General features: G+C 41.1%; 2 protein-coding genes across 2 annotated transcripts in view; one reads left to right on the top strand and one right to left on the bottom strand.

Annotated features, from left to right (window-relative positions):
* Nucleotides 1-396: 396 nt before the first annotated feature.
* MS3_00001667 (uncharacterized protein) lies at nt 397-4,665 on the bottom strand. The gene has a single exon (XM_051209137.1). It carries the CDS (start codon nt 3,081-3,083, stop codon nt 2,463-2,465), a length of 621 nt encoding a protein of 206 aa, XP_051074566.1. The 5' UTR covers nt 3,084-4,665; the 3' UTR covers nt 397-2,462.
* Nucleotides 4,666-18,440: 13,775 nt separating this feature from the next.
* ZDHHC11 (putative palmitoyltransferase zdhhc11) overlaps nt 18,441-18,896 on the top strand; it is a 28,348-nt gene continuing 27,892 nt past the window's right edge. The window contains exons 1-2 of the mRNA XM_051209136.1: nt 18,441-18,679; nt 18,716-18,894. Coding sequence (XP_051074565.1) covers nt 18,733-18,894 — 162 coding nt within the window. The 5' untranslated portion in view covers nt 18,441-18,679; nt 18,716-18,732. The remainder of the gene's footprint in view (nt 18,680-18,715; nt 18,895-18,896) is intronic.

Raw genomic sequence — 18,896 nt, 5'->3', positions numbered from 1 at the left:
AATAGGGGAAAATTTCTCGAATAAAGCGTGGAATTCATCGTCACGCGAATAAAAAGTAACAAGGATTCGGTACACATACATGTGAGTCTATTATATTAATACTATTCTTATCGTTATCCGTCATGTCGAGTATATTATATATTAAATATGAAAATATACGACAGACGTGGATAGATAAATCATAGACTCACCGAATTGGCTTCTTTGGAAGATTTGACCAGAAGCAGAGGCGTGTTCCAAAATACGGGTCACCAATTGTAGCGTGGCGTCGAGTTGAGATTAACTATGAACACCGCTACCAAGAAACACGTGCCAAATAGATCAGAAGGCGTAAGAAGCTCGTTCCAAATGACTCCATAAAATCCCCGAGAAGCCAAATACCAGAAGGCAATTAATGGACCAAATCGAGATGTATTCGCTGGCGATCTCGTGGCATCGAAAGGATACCGAGATCGTGCCAGAATACAAGCTTGGTTACAGAACGTAACCGAATTCGCGCGAAGTTACAATCAAAGTGTAAGTAAAGGAAACGAAGCACAAAATAGCTGTCATTAGCACAGTCAAACAAAAGCACATTAAAACAAACACTGGTACAGTTGGTTATAATAATAATTGTTTTTATTAAACCAGTCGTGTTCTCGTGATAAACGTGAGTCACTACAGGAGCCCCCGCTAGAAAGGGTTTACACTTTCGATAAATAGCGGTTTGAATCGTGGGACTGATCGGCTGACGAGCGATTGTAGGACGGAAGAATTGGCGAACAGGAAAGCGATCGTTGATCGTCGAGTTGCCAACGAAGGTCGTTTTCGGAGAACAGTACCAGGAGCGATGTGTTGTATTTATTGCTCGAGTTGGCATGCTACACCAGAATGGTTTGTATCCAGAATCTGAAGAGGGCGTTCGTAGAGGTGCGCACCAGAAACGCTGCAGACGTAGGACGAAACCACGTTGAGCCAAAAGACCAGAAGCGACCGTAACGACCAAGTTCGAGACCAAGCGTATGCCAAGCATTCGAAACTAATATATCGACTGAGTACGTTGACAAGAGCGTGGGTGGCCAATCCAGCTTTCGCCAAAGTTGACTGAAGTCGACGGAACCAAACGGAGATGGTCGAAGGCGTGGGCTCAGGAAACAAAAAGAAAATCAAAAAAGAAGAGTGTAGCATACGTGTAGTATAGGAATAATCCTACACCGTATCGGTTGTTGACTGTGCGACTATTCGCGGAAGCGTACGGGCAACCGTACTCGGCGACCGGAACGTGAGACGGCAGTCTCGTTCGTATCGCGTGAGTCTGCAATCTCATCCGAGGTCAGAGGCGGCGTGGTCTGCTGATCTGGACGTGAAACTATCGTCTCGTCCGTAGACGGTGCAGATGACGCGTGCTGTTGACCGGGACGCGAGAATGAGGTCTCAGAAGTATCTAGCGTGGGACCTGAAGAAGATTTAAGGATCCCGCTAGGTTTAATAGGTCTAGCATTGAATCTCAGGTTACCAGATAGGGCACTGTCATCGACGTGTGCTGGTTTGAGACGATCAACGCTGACGATCTCGACGCGTCCATATCGATCAACCTTGAAGGTCTTTTCGTGACGAGCGATCACGTGAAAAGGGCCTTCGTAAGGTTGTTGCCAAGGTTTGCGTACCGAATCTACTCGTACAAAAACATGTGAACAGGTAGATAACTCTCGAGAGAGAGCGACCTGTCGATGTTGTATTCGAGTTGACACCGGAGACAGCGTTCACATAAATACAGACAGTCGACGGACGTTGTCTGATTTACCGAAATTAGGTCTGCTCCGTGGTGTGAAGAATTCTCCGGGCAGACGCAATGGCGTTCCGTATACCATTTCAGCGGCGGAACATTGTATATCTGCCATCAGGCTCGTTTGAATACCTTGGAGGACGAGCGATAAGGTTTCGTACCAGTTGTCGTTCTCGTGTGCTCGTAGAGCACTTTTAAGTTGGCAGTGAAACCGTTCAACTTAACCATTTGATGCTGGGAGGTAGACGTTAATGCTTATGCGAACGCATTCCGTACCAAGCAGCCGGGTCAGCGAGGAGAATAAATAATAGGGGAAAATTTCTCGAATAAAGCGTGGAATTCATCGTCACGCGAATAAAAAGTAACAAGGATTCGGTACACATACATGTGAGTCTATTATATTAATACTATTCTTATCGTTATCCGTCATGTCGAGTATATTATATATTAAATATGAAAATATACGACAGACGTGGATAGATAAATCATAGACTCACCGAATTGGCTTCTTTGGAAGATTTGACCAGAAGCAGAGGCGTGTTCCAAAATACGGGTCACCAATTGTAGCGTGGCGTCGAGTTGAGATTAACTATGAACACCGCTACCAAGAAACACGTGCCAAATAGATCAGAAGGCGTAAGAAGCTCGTTCCAAATGACTCCATAAAATCCCCGAGAAGCCAAATACCAGAAGGCAATTAATGGACCAAATCGAGATGTATTCGCTGGCGATCTCGTGGCATCGAAAGGATACCGAGATCGTGCCAGAATACAAGCTTGGTTACAGAACGTAACCGAATTCGCGCGAAGTTACAATCAAAGTGTAAGTAAAGGAAACGAAGCACAAAATAGCTGTCATTAGCACAGTCAAACAAAAGCACATTAAAACAAACACTGGTACAGTTGGTTATAATAATAATTGTTTTTATTAAACCAGTCGTGTTCTCGTGATAAACGTGAGTCACTACAGGAGCCCCCGCTAGAAAGGGTTTACACTTTCGATAAATAGCGGTTTGAATCGTGGGACTGATCGGCTGACGAGCGATTGTAGGACGGAAGAATTGGCGAACAGGAAAGCGATCGTTGATCGTCGAGTTGCCAACGAAGGTCGTTTTCGGAGAACAGTACCAGGAGCGATGTGTTGTATTTATTGCTCGAGTTGGCATGCTACACCAGAATGGTTTGTATCCAGAATCTGAAGAGGGCGTTCGTAGAGGTGCGCACCAGAAACGCTGCAGACGTAGGACGAAACCACGTTGAGCCAAAAGACCAGAAGCGACCGTAACGACCAAGTTCGAGACCAAGCGTATGCCAAGCATTCGAAACTAATATATCGACTGAGTACGTTGACAAGAGCGTGGGTGGCCAATCCAGCTTTCGCCAAAGTTGACTGAAGTCGACGGAACCAAACGGAGATGGTCGAAGGCGTGGGCTCAGGAAACAAAAAGAAAATCAAAAAAGAAGAGTGTAGCATACGTGTAGTATAGGAATAATCCTACACCGTATCGGTTGTTGACTGTGCGACTATTCGCGGAAGCGTACGGGCAACCGTACTCGGCGACCGGAACGTGAGACGGCAGTCTCGTTCGTATCGCGTGAGTCTGCAATCTCATCCGAGGTCAGAGGCGGCGTGGTCTGCTGATCTGGACGTGAAACTATCGTCTCGTCCGTAGACGGTGCAGATGACGCGTGCTGTTGACCGGGACGCGAGAATGAGGTCTCAGAAGTATCTAGCGTGGGACCTGAAGAAGATTTAAGGATCCCGCTAGGTTTAATAGGTCTAGCATTGAATCTCAGGTTACCAGATAGGGCACTGTCATCGACGTGTGCTGGTTTGAGACGATCAACGCTGACGATCTCGACGCGTCCATATCGATCAACCTTGAAGGTCTTTTCGTGACGAGCGATCACGTGAAAAGGGCCTTCGTAAGGTTGTTGCCAAGGTTTGCGTACCGAATCTACTCGTACAAAAACATGTGAACAGGTAGATAACTCTCGAGAGAGAGCGACCTGTCGATGTTGTATTCGAGTTGACACCGGAGACAGCGTTCACATAAATACAGACAGTCGACGGACGTTGTCTGATTTACCGAAATTAGGTCTGCTCCGTGGTGTGAAGAATTCTCCGGGCAGACGCAATGGCGTTCCGTATACCATTTCAGCGGCGGAACATTGTATATCTGCCATCAGGCTCGTTTGAATACCTTGGAGGACGAGCGATAAGGTTTCGTACCAGTTGTCGTTCTCGTGTGCTCGTAGAGCACTTTTAAGTTGGCAGTGAAACCGTTCAACTTAACCATTTGATGCTGGGAGGTAGACGTTAATGCTTATGCGAACGCATTCCGTACCAAGCAGCCGGGTCAGCGAGGAGAATAAATAATAGGGGAAAATTTCTCGAATAAAGCGTGGAATTCATCGTCACGCGAATAAAAAAGTAACAAGGATTCGGTACACATACATGTGAGTCTATTATATTAATACTATTCTTATCGTTATCCGTCATGTCGAGTATATTATATATTAAATATGAAAATATACGACAGACGTGGATAGATAAATCATAGACTCACTTAATTGGCTTCTTTGGAAGATTTGACCAGAAGCAGAGGCGTGTTCCAAAATACGGGTCACCAATTGTAGCGTGGCGTCGAGTTGAGATTAACTATGAACACCGCTACCAAGAAACACGTGCCAAATAGATCAGAAGGCGTAAGAAGCTCGTTCCAAATGACTCCATAAAATCCCCGAGAAGCCAAATACCAGAAGGCAATTAATGGACCAAATCGAGATGTATTCGCTGGCGATCTCGTGGCATCGAAAGGATACCGAGATCGTGCCAGAATACAAGCTTGGTTACAGAACGTAACCGAATTCGCGCGAAGTTACAATCAAAGTGTAAGTAAAGGAAACGAAGCACAAAATAGCTGTCATTAGCACAGTCAAACAAAAGCACATTAAAACAAACACTGGTACAGTTGGTTATAATAATAATTGTTTTTATTAAACCAGTCGTGTTCTCGTGATAAACGTGAGTCACTACAAACTTATTCTGCCGTAATCAAATAGAGGACGTAATATTCCCATATCTCCATCTTGGTTACACATGTTTAAGTTGGCACCACCGAGTTAATAAAGTTGATTTACCTTATTCAGGCAAAATTGCATCTGTTCATTGGAAGGGATATTCATTTCTTTTTACAAATAGGGAGTACTGGGTTGGTTAATGACTGGTCTACTCGATGTTTCGTAGTTAAATTGTTAAGTTGTCAAACAGCGTTCTCTGTCTGATGGGAAACAATTATCCATTAACCTTTCGTGCCGGTGGGTAGCCCTCGTTCTATTGGTAAAAAACCAGTCTTGTGGTGAATAGGCCTTTATTTAGAGCGTGGAACAGCACATCGTGGAGCTCCAGGTTACCTTTTTTCAAACACACAAAGCTTTTGGAACGTTCAATATAAAATGATAGAAAATGTAATTCCTATACAGGGAAGTGATTTTATACTTGAGCTTTAATGTCCTGACATCTAGTAAGATATTTTTGGTCGACTCTTAACCATTCAACCTATGTTGCTACAAACCTTCATTTATACCAAGTTAAGTGCTTGTCATGTTGTGTATTTGTACAATTAAGCTATTCAGGAATCACTGGAGTGCATATATCTTATCTTGGTCTTTATGCTTAAATGGTACCATTGATGTATCCAGACTTTTAAACGTATATTCGTTGGCGTCATCCGACACCTAACTCAACAAATTTAAGAGATATGCATAAAATGCGGAGGTCCTGGTAATCTTTGCCCATACATGCCCTAGTACGTCGTATGCTTCAGAGAACTATTTCTTTAAATTAAAACAGCTGCTTGTTGCATATGTCTTGGTCAGAATGCTCTAGAATTATCTCACATGATTCTAAAAGATGCTCTAAGTGTACCTCTAATTTTTTACATTATGTCGAGAGTCAGTTTCAAGCTTTAACAGCGAATGGTTTACAATAGGGTACTGAGCACAATTCTTGCGTATGAAGTTTATTAAGCAGAGATGGATAGTTGCTAGCAGTGGAATCTATGACGTTCATTTCGTCCTATTAAACACTCGTCAGCTTAATATACTCGAATGGCAGGCTTGGTGAAGCAAGGGCCGCATTCCTGCAATTGGAAAACATATGAAACAAACGGAACATATAGAAACAGCTGTCTGCAAGCCAACATCAAACTCAGAATCTTCATTATGAATATCAAGGCAGTTCTACTGTGAGTAGCTGAAACTTGGGGGGGGGTGATCTTATCCGCAACGCAACCATGTAAACTTAATGTATCGCACGCTGTCATTTGTGCGTTCAAGTAACCACAGATTTTGTCATTTCATAATGTATTTTTGATTAAATAACTAGATTATGTAGTTAATTTTGCTCTGTTTCTAATTTTTATTCGCCACGTCTGACTGCGTTACACTGTACGTCCATTGCACGCTGGGATGATATCTCAAGTCATAGTGAGTTTATTCACATAGTTGATTGTTTCCAGATAGACTGTTAGTGCATAATGTTACTGAAGAAAGGTTTGTTGTACTGTAAACTATGTTTCTATGAACAACTGACTGTTGTCTTCAGTCGGAAAGCAATATATACATTTTTTGTCTTCTGTTAGGTAAGTTCAACTGGCCTATATTTCGTGTTCTGGTTTTATCGGCTGAATTATGTCCATTTATCTACTTTGAGCAACATGTCTTTGCAAATGAAACAATAATTATGACACTTGTTTAGTTTAGTATTCTTGGTTGTCGTATAATTCAATTTAGTTGAAAGAATTATGGTATACTTAAATATGGTGCTTGAAGCCTGTAACGAAACAGATCAGTTTAGTAAGTAGAGTTGCCTGTTTCTGATGAGTGTACTGATTCAGATCAGTTTGATTAAAAATAGGAAAAAACGTGCCTTTGATGCTGTTGCTGTCATACATTATAAGATAGCGATAAGTATGTTTGGTGTTTATTTCTAGACTGTACATCTATCACTGACCATATTTCATGATCACTGTCACTAAACAATTTTCCCAGCAATAACATCGGTAGCAAGATAGCTATGCGTCTGAGCTTTTAGTTGCCCGCAAAACAGCAGTATACAGTCTTAAAAGATGAGTGTTCTGTGTCTCAATTAAATGCAGCTGACTGTGGACAAATGTTAAGAATCTTTCTGACAACTGGGACTTTTAGTTTATCAGACACTTACTCTGCTCGTATGTTTTCCTGTTAAACTAGACGCAGATGCATGGGAATACTTGAATGGGAGCAAAATAATAAAAGCATTGCAATTCAGTACTAAGCCCATGTTATGCTTTGCGCAAGTAATAGTAGCTGACCTTATCTAATATTCATGAACTTGTAGCGTGGCGTCGAGTTGAGATTAACTATGAACACCGCTACCAAGAAACACATGCCAAATAGATCAGAAGGCGTAAGAAGCTCGTTCCAAATGACTCCATAAAATCCCCGAGAAGTCAAATACCAGAAGGCAATTAATGGACCAAGTCGAGATGTATTCGCTGGCGATCTCGTGGCATCGAAAGGATACCGAGATCGTGCCAGAATACAAGCTTGGTTACAGAACGTAACCGAATTCGCGCGAAGTTACAATCAAAGTGTAAGTAAAGGAAACGAAGCACAAAATAGCTGTCATTAGCACAGTCAAACAAAAGCACATTAAAACAAACACTGGTACAGTTGGTTATAATAATAATTGTTTTTATTAAACCAGTCGTGTTCTCGTGATAAATGTGAGTCACTACAAACTCAAGGTAAATCACAACTGAATAAATTCTTTGCTAAAAAACGTGATTTCGTTATTTATATATTCCACATTTCTGACTAAATTCATCACCATTTTTTCATATAGAATGCAACAGTAGTGAGCCTTCACAGACATTAAAAACTGTTTCGCCCTTGGAACTATGGCCCTATGGAACTGTTTACGGGAGATCCAACGAACAGCAGATTATAAAAAGGATGCTGGACTTCCATTTTAGTCTCACAACCACTTCCAGTATTTTTTGAATTCTTTTACTCTTTCGCTTGGAAAAAAACAACAAAAACTGCAGCTTCACATTACCAATACAACTTTTAAACGGGAACTTGGTTTAAACGTTTGTTTGATATTCGATTTTTAATGAAAGTTCTTGAATAAATTTTTAAATCTAATGCTACTTTGTTTTATCTACTTAATCGTTGCAAGAAACTTGTGATAAGCGAGCCTCTCAGCACCTAGTTCATGTGTTCAAATGGTTGTGGACTGAATAGAAGAAGCTTTCGCTTAACAGGCTTCCGTGTCTAGTAGCAGGGGATCACCAATACCTCAAGGCAGGAAACTAGGTATGTTAACAATGAAAGAGGAAAAAGAAATCGGCAAATCATAGTATGATACTATACTTAGTCCTTAAGAATAAATCCAGTTGCCTCTTAAAGGACTCCTGGGAAGTCGCTTGGACTAGCTCGGCCGGCAGAAAATTCCAGCATTTGACAACTCTTAAGGAGGAGTAGTTGTGCCTACAGTCCGTTCTGCTATGTTGTGTCTCTAGTTTCTGGGTGTTACCCCTTAGGTTAGTGTTGGAACTAAGCTTAATTAGGTGTTTTAAGGGATGTCCAGAAGTGTTAAGGTTATTGTAAGCCATTAGGTCACCTCTAAGACGTCTATACTGTAATAAGTAGAGGTTAAGTGATTGGAGGCGCTCTTCATAAGGTGATTTGGTGGATATCTTCGCCATTTCCTTGGGAGACCTATAGACTCGGGTCCTCTCATAGTTTATTCTAACCACCATGGGTTGTCACGCCAGCTGATGGATGGACACGCGTTACACATCCTAACCGTACCTGCTTCTTATCTTATAGCTTCTAATTCAAATGCCATATGACAAACAAGCAATGCCCCTACCCACACTAATGCAACACTAGTAACTAAAATGCACCCCGTATGGTACCTTAAACTGGTTTACGCACTCGCTTAGCTCTTTAGTGAGAATATTAATACGGTCCTGCTGAAAATCCCATGAACCCCCTACCTCCATCAAAACAAATAAGTCTGTATTTGCAGCATATAGCAATTTTATTATTCAAAAGTAAGATATAACAGTCAGAATTGGAGTAAAATGGCAGTATACAGCAGATGCACGTGGTACATGTCTTCATCGATTAACTGAAATAGAGAATACGGATATTAGAAAGACTAGTGTCTAATTTGAACTTTCTGCGTGAGAAAGTTATGCTGGAACTACGAATGTTGTAGAAATAGAGTTTCTCGGGGCGTACGAAGCACTCAGACTGTAAGACTGTTGTCCAAAAATAATTCGAATATGAAGGTGAAAATTTGCAGGTACTTTTCATCATAAGGGTGAACATATTAGGTACCAGTTGGTATCATACCGTAAGAAAACACAAATTTGCGAGTAGTGAAATATAATCTATAAAAAAGTGAGCTTAATAACTGTTAATTACCTTTTTACTCCCTGATCATGACCCTTCGGCTTCCTTTTATGGCCAAAACAGCAAACATACACTAGACACTGGTAGCAGATTTCCGGCTTTTCAACGCGCGCTATTTAAAAAGGACAGTGGTATTTTTCCTCGCTGAGTAAATTTCTTTGTTTTGATCGTTTATTACGTATCAAGACTACTGTTTTCACTTTAATTGAATTTATTTCAGTTAAAGTATTCGACTAAAGTATCGTTTTTACTGTTTTGTCGTTGGTACTCATGAGTACCTCTTTTTCAACTGTATCTGTTAGTACTTTTGGTCCTAGCAATCTACAGCCCTTCACTTTTGGTCATTGATAAATTTTTTTGTTCTGAGTATCATCACAGTTTAAAAAAGAACCCCTCCTAAATGACCGGACAGTGTAAAAAAAGCAGTTGTCAACGTCCGGGTTGTCGTTATCCTGTTGAAAGCGGCATGCAGTGCGACGAGTGCAAAGGCTGGTACCACGAAGTTTGCACGAACTTAACGCCTGCTGCTTTCAAACGGTTCAGTAAGAAGGGTTGTGTGGCTTTGTCAACAGTGCTGCTCGGATGCAAACAGTTTGCTAACCGAGGCCATCTCACTGGTTGATGCTGCAAAGAAGTGTTTTAGCAAGCATAGTCGGAACGCGTCAAACAGCACTCGATCTGTCGACACGCAAATCAACGTGAAGGAAACTAAGGTTAGTCCGGTGATAGATGACTCACGCCCGTCAAAGAAGGAAAAGCAGTCTCCAAAGAGGCCTGCCTTAAAAAAAAGCTCAAGAAAAGTAGGGTCTTCTGTTCCCCGTCTCCCGGATGGGATCCAACAGGAAACACCTAGGAGCCGCAATCGCAAGGCTCGATCGGTTTCAAATGGTAAACATAACACGACCCCTCAGGTCGTCGACAACCCCCCAAAACCCAACACTAGGTTTGACGCAACTGTTATTGCTTCTACCAGCACCGTTGACGAATGGGTAAAGGTTGTATGGAAGAAAAGTATTGATATAAAAGGGAAACCTGCCCCCGTAAAAGTGGTTGAAAACTCGAAAGCTGATCATAGCGACAGATCAGCTATTTTTCATAGAATTAAGGAGAGCGATAGCTCTGAACCTAAAGCTCGTTTTGAGCATGACATTGTACTGATTAGGCAGCTGCTTAATCAACTCATGCCTCAAAATATGACTGGGGTCACCTTGATAAAGGTGTACAGACTAGGGAGTCTAACGGACTCGAAACCAAATCATTCCAGACTGCTTAAAGTAGTATTCAACTCTTCGAACGAACGTGACCTAATTTTACAAAATGGACACAAATTAAAGGGTTCAGGAGTCTTTATCCGAAAGGACCTACCGTTGGCAGACCGTGTTAAAAGACGGGAAGCCGAGAAAGAACTACAACATAGGTTAGACGCTGGCGAAAAGGACCTAAAAATTGTAAATTTTCGGATTGTAAGACTTCGACAGAGAATGATGCCGAAGCCACTCTGGGTGAAGCACGAAGGCACTTAAACAGGCTTCGGATCTGTTACACCAATGCACGAAGCTTACTTAATAAGCGATCGGAACTAAGTGTACAGATTGAATCTACAAAGCCAGATATAATTGCAGTAACAGAAACCTGGCTGACACAGGCTATAGATAGTATAGAACTTGATTTCGAGGGCTTTACGTTAGTAAGGGCCGACAGAACACAAAAGCGCAAAGGAGGGGGAGTAGCTCTATTCATTAGGACTGCCATCCCATTTACCATTATCGATAGTGTATCCCATGAGAGTGGGATGTGTGAATTAGTTAGTCTTCGCTTAAAATGCAAGGGACAAGAGCTGCTGATTGGTTTGGTCTATCGCAGTCCAAGCTGTGAGGCAAATGAGATCCTGTTAAGCAGTCTCAATACTTGATCACAAAGTGGTCGGTGTCTAATCCTAGGGGACTTTAATGCACCTATGGTAGACTGGGAAAATCTGCGAACTAAATCGTCGGAGAATTCTTTCGAGCAGGAACTAGTTGATGCGGTTATCACATGTGCTCTAGTGCAACATGTGAAAGAAGCGACAAGGTACGATCCGGACACTGAATCATCCTTATTAGATCTTATACTGACTCACTATGAGGATGATGTTGCGAACCTCCATCATATGCCACCCTTAGGTAAAAGTGACCACGCAGTTTTAACTTTCGACTTCCATATAACTGCCAGTCATGAGGACGCGTCAGTCCAGTCCAGACCTGACGTCTGGAAAGCAAACATACCAGATATCATGCACTCAGCATCGTTAATAGATTGGACAATAGACCCAGAGTCCTCCATTGAAACGGCCTGGGACGCATTTCGAAATTCATACTTAAAAGTTACCACACCTCACACCCCTTGGACTATACCAAAGGGGCCGAAAAACTCACCACCATGGTTCAGTAGGGAGGTCCGTATCCTTCTCCGTAAGAAAAGGAAAACGTGGGATAGATTTAGGTTACTGGGGACTGATGAGTCAAAATCTCAGTATCGAAAGGCTCGGAACACTTGTGCCTCGACCCTCCGTAAGTCTAGAAAATTGTACGAAGAAAAACTTGTTAAGGAATCCATAGAATGTCCTAAACGCTTGTATTCCTGTATAAACCAAAGGACAAGGAGAAAAGGAAATATTCTTGCTCTATGGGGAGACAGTACTGCTTCATCATTAGTGGAGGACGACTTTGGTAAGGCTCAAGCGTTTTCGAACTACTTTAGCAACGTGTATACCATAGAAGTGCCCTTCCCGTCAGCGTATACAGATCCCCCCATACATACACTGGATAGCGTGACCATTAAAGAACTCGATGTCTTTGGTCTGCTAAATAAGCTTGACATAGGTAAATCCACGGGGCCCGATGAATTACATCCTAGGCTACTGAAGGAATTATCTAACTTCGTTGCAAGCCCTTTAAGTACATGCTTTAACCTATCCGTTACGCAGGGTCGCTTACCGAAAGATTGGAAAAATGCCATAGTAAGTCCTGTCTTCAAAACAGGCACGAAACACAGACCTGAGAACTACCGCCCCGTTAGCCTAACTAGTGTGGTTGTTAAAATATTAGAAAAGATTATTCGGAAGGAACTGTTTAAGTATCTCGATAAAAACCGGATCCTCTCGGAGAAGCAGCACGGCTTCAGAATAGGTTATTCTTGTCTCACTAACTTATTAGTGGCTCGTGAAAGCTGGTGTGCTCTTAAGGACCAAAAGCTACGTGTAGACGTCGCCTTCATTGATTTCAGTAAAACTTTTGATAAAGTTCCGCACAACCGGCTGTTATATAAGTTAAGAAAAGTCGGGATTGGAGGCAATTTATTGATGTGGATAAAAGACTTCTTAGTTGGGCGTCAACAAAGAGTTCGGGTGAACTCAAAGTTATCTAGCTGGGAAACTCTGCTTAGTGGAGTGCCCCAGGGTACAGTTTTGGGGCCAGTGCTATTCCTCTTGTATGTAAATGACCTTCCTTGTCTCCTATCATCATCGGTCTTGCTATATGCTGACGATGTCAAGATATGGAGAACGATACGATGTGAGGGTGATAGCTTAGAACTCCAAAATGACCTGAAGAAATTATCTGAATGGTCCCAAACATGGCAGTTGCCGATAAATACTTCCAAGTGTGTTGTGATGAATATCGGTCATCAAGGCACAGATACATACACGATGAATAACACTGAGCTACCTGTCGTCCAGACATATAATGACTTAGGAGTTATCGTTAGTCAAGACTTAAAGACTACTGCACACTGCCGTGCAATAGCCGCCAAAAGTTTTAGAACGTTATGGTCAATACGTAGGGCTTTTAGTCATGTCGACGCTAAGACGTTTTTGACTTTGTATACAGTGTTTGTTCGTCCTAAACTTGAGTAGTGCATACAAGCGGCTAGCCCCTGCTTTAAAAAAGACAGTGAGCTTCTGGAAAAGGTTCAGAGAACGGCAACTAAGCTGGTTCCCGGAATAGCGAAGCTTCCGTATGAATCTCGACTGGCCAAGCTGAACCTTTTCCCGTTGTCATATCGCAGAACTAGAGGCGACTTGATTACAGTCTACAAATTGCTTAGTGATAAATTTGCACCTGATATGCCCTCATTTTTCTTGTCTTCCAAAACAGAGAATTTACGAGGACACTCCAAAAGAGTTCACAAGCCGAGAACAAATTACTTGTCAGCTGACTATCGACTTTCCCATCGAATCATCAACGAGTGGAATTCACTACCTCAGCACGTGGTTGAGGCTCCATCCGTCGACTCTTTCAAAAGAAAGTTGGATCAACTGAGAGACCACCATTGCCGGGACTAACATAGGCCATCGAGCCTCCTGTCCTTCCCAAACTGAAACTGAAACTGAAAGCTTGCTTTAACGCACTGATCAGTGCGTTGTACCCATTACTCAGTAATGGGTACAACCCCTCTATTACTGTTATATGGCATATTTTTCATAACAAACCCTCTGCAATAGATTGGTAGCATCTGTGACTTTACCTATAGTTGTCGGAAGTCTGGGTCCTTTCGAAATCAGTACCAATATACCCTACTGCTGGGCACTCTGTATTAGTTTGACTCGTTGGTGGGATAGTGTTGTCGATAAAACTGAAGAAAATTAAAAAACTCAGATTGTTTCCTTTCATTTTGCCGATAAAATCATAAAGGACAGTTGGGAACGAACATGCGAACAGTTAGAGTCACAGGCGGCAGCAACAATTATTTTAGCTAAATAAAAACGAACTTCGGCTTCGGATATCTAGAAAACAAGGTAAAACATAACCGATTGTCGTTTAAAACCGTAAGGTCTTATGTTAGTACTAGCCAGCTTAGCTGAATAAATACAGTGACTTCATTAGCAGCAGGTAAAACCCAGAAAACAAAGCAAAATCAGGAAAAAATTTGCTCCAACGTTCAGAGTATTGCACTAACTTCTGGATTTTAGAACACTGAAACATCAAATTCCGTAGCTACACAAAAGAAATAGCGGAAAAAACACAGAACGAAGAAAGCCGGCCGACATTTTATAACACAAGACTAGCCAGATTGCCCGAAGAAATACATTGACTTGAGTAGAAGCAGCGAAAACCCAGAAAACATCGCTGATTCGAAATAAACTTCACACCAACATATAGAACATTACACTAACTGCGGTATTTTAGCACACTGAGACATTAAATTACATAGCTACACAAAAGAATTAGCTGAAAGAAGCACAGAACGAAGAAAGCCGACCGCCATTGCCTACAAAGATGGCGGATGTAGAAATTCCCGCCTTATTCTGATTGGTTGCTAAGCTGAAGGGCACATTTACGAAATTGAGTTGCGTTTAATTGCAGCCAACTTGGGGCAATACCACAACCACCACCAAAACGTACGAGTATTTATAAACAATCGTCTACGCAAAATATTCATTGTTCGTTGACCGGATACCATCAGCAACAGCCTACTGTGGAAGAAAATAAACCAGCTTACAGGTGAAGAGAAAATAAAGGAAAGACGATGGAAGTGGATAGGACGTACATTTACAGATGGACAGAATATATCGGAACAATACTTTTTCCAAAACGTGTAGTTACTGTTACAAAAATAAACTCGTAAGATCAACTAGGAACAGAAATGAATTGAGCATTATGAATAAGCATTAACTACTTGACAAAGATTAAAGAAGATCGTGACAAGCCAAGCACAAACATGACTAGTTCACTAGTTACGAAGTGAATGAAAAGTCTGTAATAATCTCCCAGTGTTTTGTTTTACATGTTCTCGTACGTATTTGTATGCTAATTGGCAAATATCTCTGATTGTACAAGCTTTTTAAAAATAACCGTTTTTACTCTTAGATGTAAAGTTGTTATTTAGACTCCTCCACTCCTAGGATTTCAAAATTTTGGTCGCATCCGGAACTGTTACCAATTAGTTTTATTGCAATTCGGCCTTTTAGACGTTTCAAATAGTTTTATGTTTGACGGACCACATTAATTTTGTTTTTACTTGATTTCTTACTCTATCAACTGCTACCTCAAATTGCCCTGACTTGATTATTACTCTTTGAACCGAAAAGGACAGATTAGTGTTCCCTGATCGACGGGGACACGTCTCCGTTATTTTGAATAGAAACAAATGTGGTGTGATTTAGCAATTTATCTACTTTATGGAATTCAAATTGTATGAGAATTATTGTTTGAACGCTTATATTTGTGTGGGAAAGCCTCATGCATGCACTCCATGTGGCAACATTACCTTGTTACCTTTTGTACGTAATACTTTCTCTGTCGCCTCCTGTATTTGAGCACATCACGTTCATTGTTTTACTTTTACCTGTTATCATAACATTATACTGCTTATTGAGTCGATTAATAAACGTTTGTTTTAATTAACATCGCCGGCGAGACCATAATTTATGGACGGACCAATTACGTATAAGGTAACAGTTCTCGGATTTTGACGCAAAATTCACTCATCCATTCGGATAAACAGAGTTTTGGCATTATAGCTGATGTCAGTTCGTGATTAAAACCCAAAATCTAATTCCTAACCTTAATCGTCAACTGTAAATTATAATTCTAATTCCTCACACTGGTTTATAACCCTCATTTGGTTGTACTTCTTTGACGGACACTCTCAAGGTCAGTCTGGCTTCGCTCAAGGGTTGGGCATAAATTAGTCTTACCATATTGCCTTTTGGTGGCTGCCATATTAGGCTAATGTACTTTGGTTGACCGTGTGAACTGGTTGCTTCTACTCTCTGTTGGTGTCAGAGAAGCGCGAACTCAGCTTGTTTTGGGAATGATTGATGTTTGTATCCGGTGGCTAATTACACTCCTCATATTGTTATTAGTTAGGAGTTGGTCGCCGATCTCTCAAAAAATTGAATGCTGTATTTCTATGAAATGACTATTTCAGTCGTACATAATTTTGAGGCTGGTGTGATTACCAGATACAATGCTTCCAGTTGTGCCCACTATATTCTCCTTGTCTTCGACATGGGTATACAAACTACTCTTAGCCACTCTGAATTTCATTATTACTGATTATCATATCGAATCAACTTGTCTTTTTCTTTGGGTACAATAATGTCCCTTGAATAATAGGAACTCTGTTCTTATTTTAATTATCTGATCATACCAATGAACACGAACAGGCTTACAAACGCAATGCGTTCAGAGAAACCTGTTTCCACTCGACCGCAATCAACTGATGTTTTCGTTCAACCTGTCCTACAATGTAATACACACGTGTTTGTACGTCGCTACTCACTTCTACAACCTCTCAAAAAGGTATACGAAGGACCCTTCAAAGTTCTTCAGCGTGAACTTAAGTACTATACAATCGATAAGAACGGAACTAACGATAACATCCACATCGACCTTATCAAAGCAGCATATTGAGAAGGAGACCCATCCACGTCGATTTTCCCTCGGTACACTCGAAAGACACGGGTCTCGCAATTGCGATGCCTCACCCAATAATCAACATTCCCGACGACGTGTTGGTGGTTTCTGACAACCGACTCTAAACAACGCGTTCTGAATGAAGAGTTAGGTTTCCGGAACACCCAAGTGAGTACTTCACTTAGGACAGTATATAACATTTTGTTTCGTCTTGAAATTTACGTACTACTGTGTCAAGAAACAAAAATAAAATATTTTCAATTTGCCTGTATATATTTATTATTTTCATTTAAAAAAAATTCGAAGGTAAGGCTTCTTGTTGTTAGTGTGTTTGCTTGTATGTGCATATTTCTATTTTATTAAAAACCAAACATTCTTTGTGCGAAAATCGTTTTTACGCTGTGACATGTTTGCGAAACGCATGTATATAGGTTTATTTTCCTTTTTGGCTTCACGTATGTACGAGTTTAATTAGACATACGCTTACATATCCTCTCTTCCTCTTCTCCAGGACGGCTGGAAAAGACGAAAAACAGACGAAGTTGAAATTTTCATCGTACATGTTTCTTCGTCACTATAGTGTACCACATGACCCCTCATAGTAACGAAAGACTACCAAACGCTCCTGAACACAGTAAGCCATAAGAAGAGTGTTTACCAACGACAGACATGTCCGTTTTAAATTTCCGGCTAGCCGTGTCTTAAGGTCATCATTACCCCACTAGCTCCGTAAGTCTTCGACATCTGGTGCTGACCACATCACTTTGGGTGGACTAACCTAACTGGAGGCGCTTGAACACACATCTACACCAGAGCACGAGTGGGTACTCTGTGCTCAACTTATTCTACAACCGCTAGCCAGTCTAAACCAGTCGATTCTCGATATATTGATAGCCTGTCAAATATATCTTCGAACCTCCTCACTCCTGTCTTTTGATTTCACTTGGTGGGTACGATTCATAGTAGAAGGTGTTACTGGTTAAAGCATTGTCAAACTCCAAATATCTGTGGCATATTCAACTGTGTTCCTCTTCGTAACTTTGGGATGCATCTGAGATTTTCATACACACCTACGAAATTTAATTAATGCTTTACATAATGAAATCTCTACCGCTTATTACTACTTTTGAAACGATGCCAAAACCTAAGAAAGGGTTCAGAGAAGGATAATTTAAATGATGTCTCAATTAAAAAGTAAATCTAACTTCTTTAACCCAAAACAACAGAGTTTCAGACTGTGGAGGACCGGAATATTAGGTAGGACTTCAATTGGGATGGAGTATTGATCTCATAATTCAGTTCTCAAAGACTGGTCCTCATTACTTATCAGTTATTAATTTCACTAAACATATGAAAGTACGCACAAATATCTATGCAAATGTCCATGAGATTGAGATCTGTAGACCGGGGAGTTCAGTGCCTGAAAGAACCGTAATGGGATTTTTGCGAAATGATGTTCAATTCTTATTCCAAAGGTATTGAGGGAAATAATTGTTGTTGTTATTATTATCAAACACTACTATGAACTGATGTTTTATCTTTCGGAGTTCCTAGAGAACTGAAACGAGAAATATACCCCTCATGATCAGGAAACATATTATGAAATGTAGACGCAGCCCCTTGGGAAATACAAATTTGGTATTTCTTCCCAGTGGTGTTTTTGAGCAAAAATTCTATTTTTTCTTACAACATGACTCACTGGTGCGGAGATTTATGCCTAAACGTTTTCATGGATCGTTGTTTCATATCAATATACTTTTGTCTGCAGTTGCTTTTACTAACGTAACCGCTGTATAGAACGATTGGACATTGTTTTTGACCTCGGAGAGCGTAAGATAATTATGTTGGCGGTAACTTCAGGTGTTTTCTGTTAAGATAGAAACAGCCTTTCATTTACAATTTCGGATTGATTGTTTGGTCCGGTACTATTATTTTGGGCATTTGAAGTTGAGTTGAAACTCGTCCTTTCGTAGAATTTACTTTAGCAGCAATCGAGTTGCTCATTACATTTGGATGGTTGGTGGTTCGGTTTTAATAACATGGATATGGTTTGTTCCCATACTATGACAAATCTACTTGCTCAGAAATACTTAAGGCTTACATGAGTTTAAACACAAAATCATCCAGCAGAATTAATGGATGGTCGTTGCCAATTCATCCTTTACAATGTCTATCCTGGTTCGCTACTGCTCTGTTCTCGATAATCTACTTTGGAATACTCGTCCCATCTATCGTCATTCGAGCCAGGATTCCTCTTTTTGTTGT

Source organism: Schistosoma haematobium, chromosome 1 (assembly GCF_000699445.3).
Source record: "Schistosoma haematobium chromosome 1, whole genome shotgun sequence".
In the NCBI taxonomy this organism is placed as follows: domain Eukaryota; kingdom Metazoa; phylum Platyhelminthes; class Trematoda; order Strigeidida; family Schistosomatidae; genus Schistosoma; species Schistosoma haematobium.
Note: the sequence above shows the minus strand (reverse complement) of the source record. Positions and strands in the feature narration are given on the sequence as shown.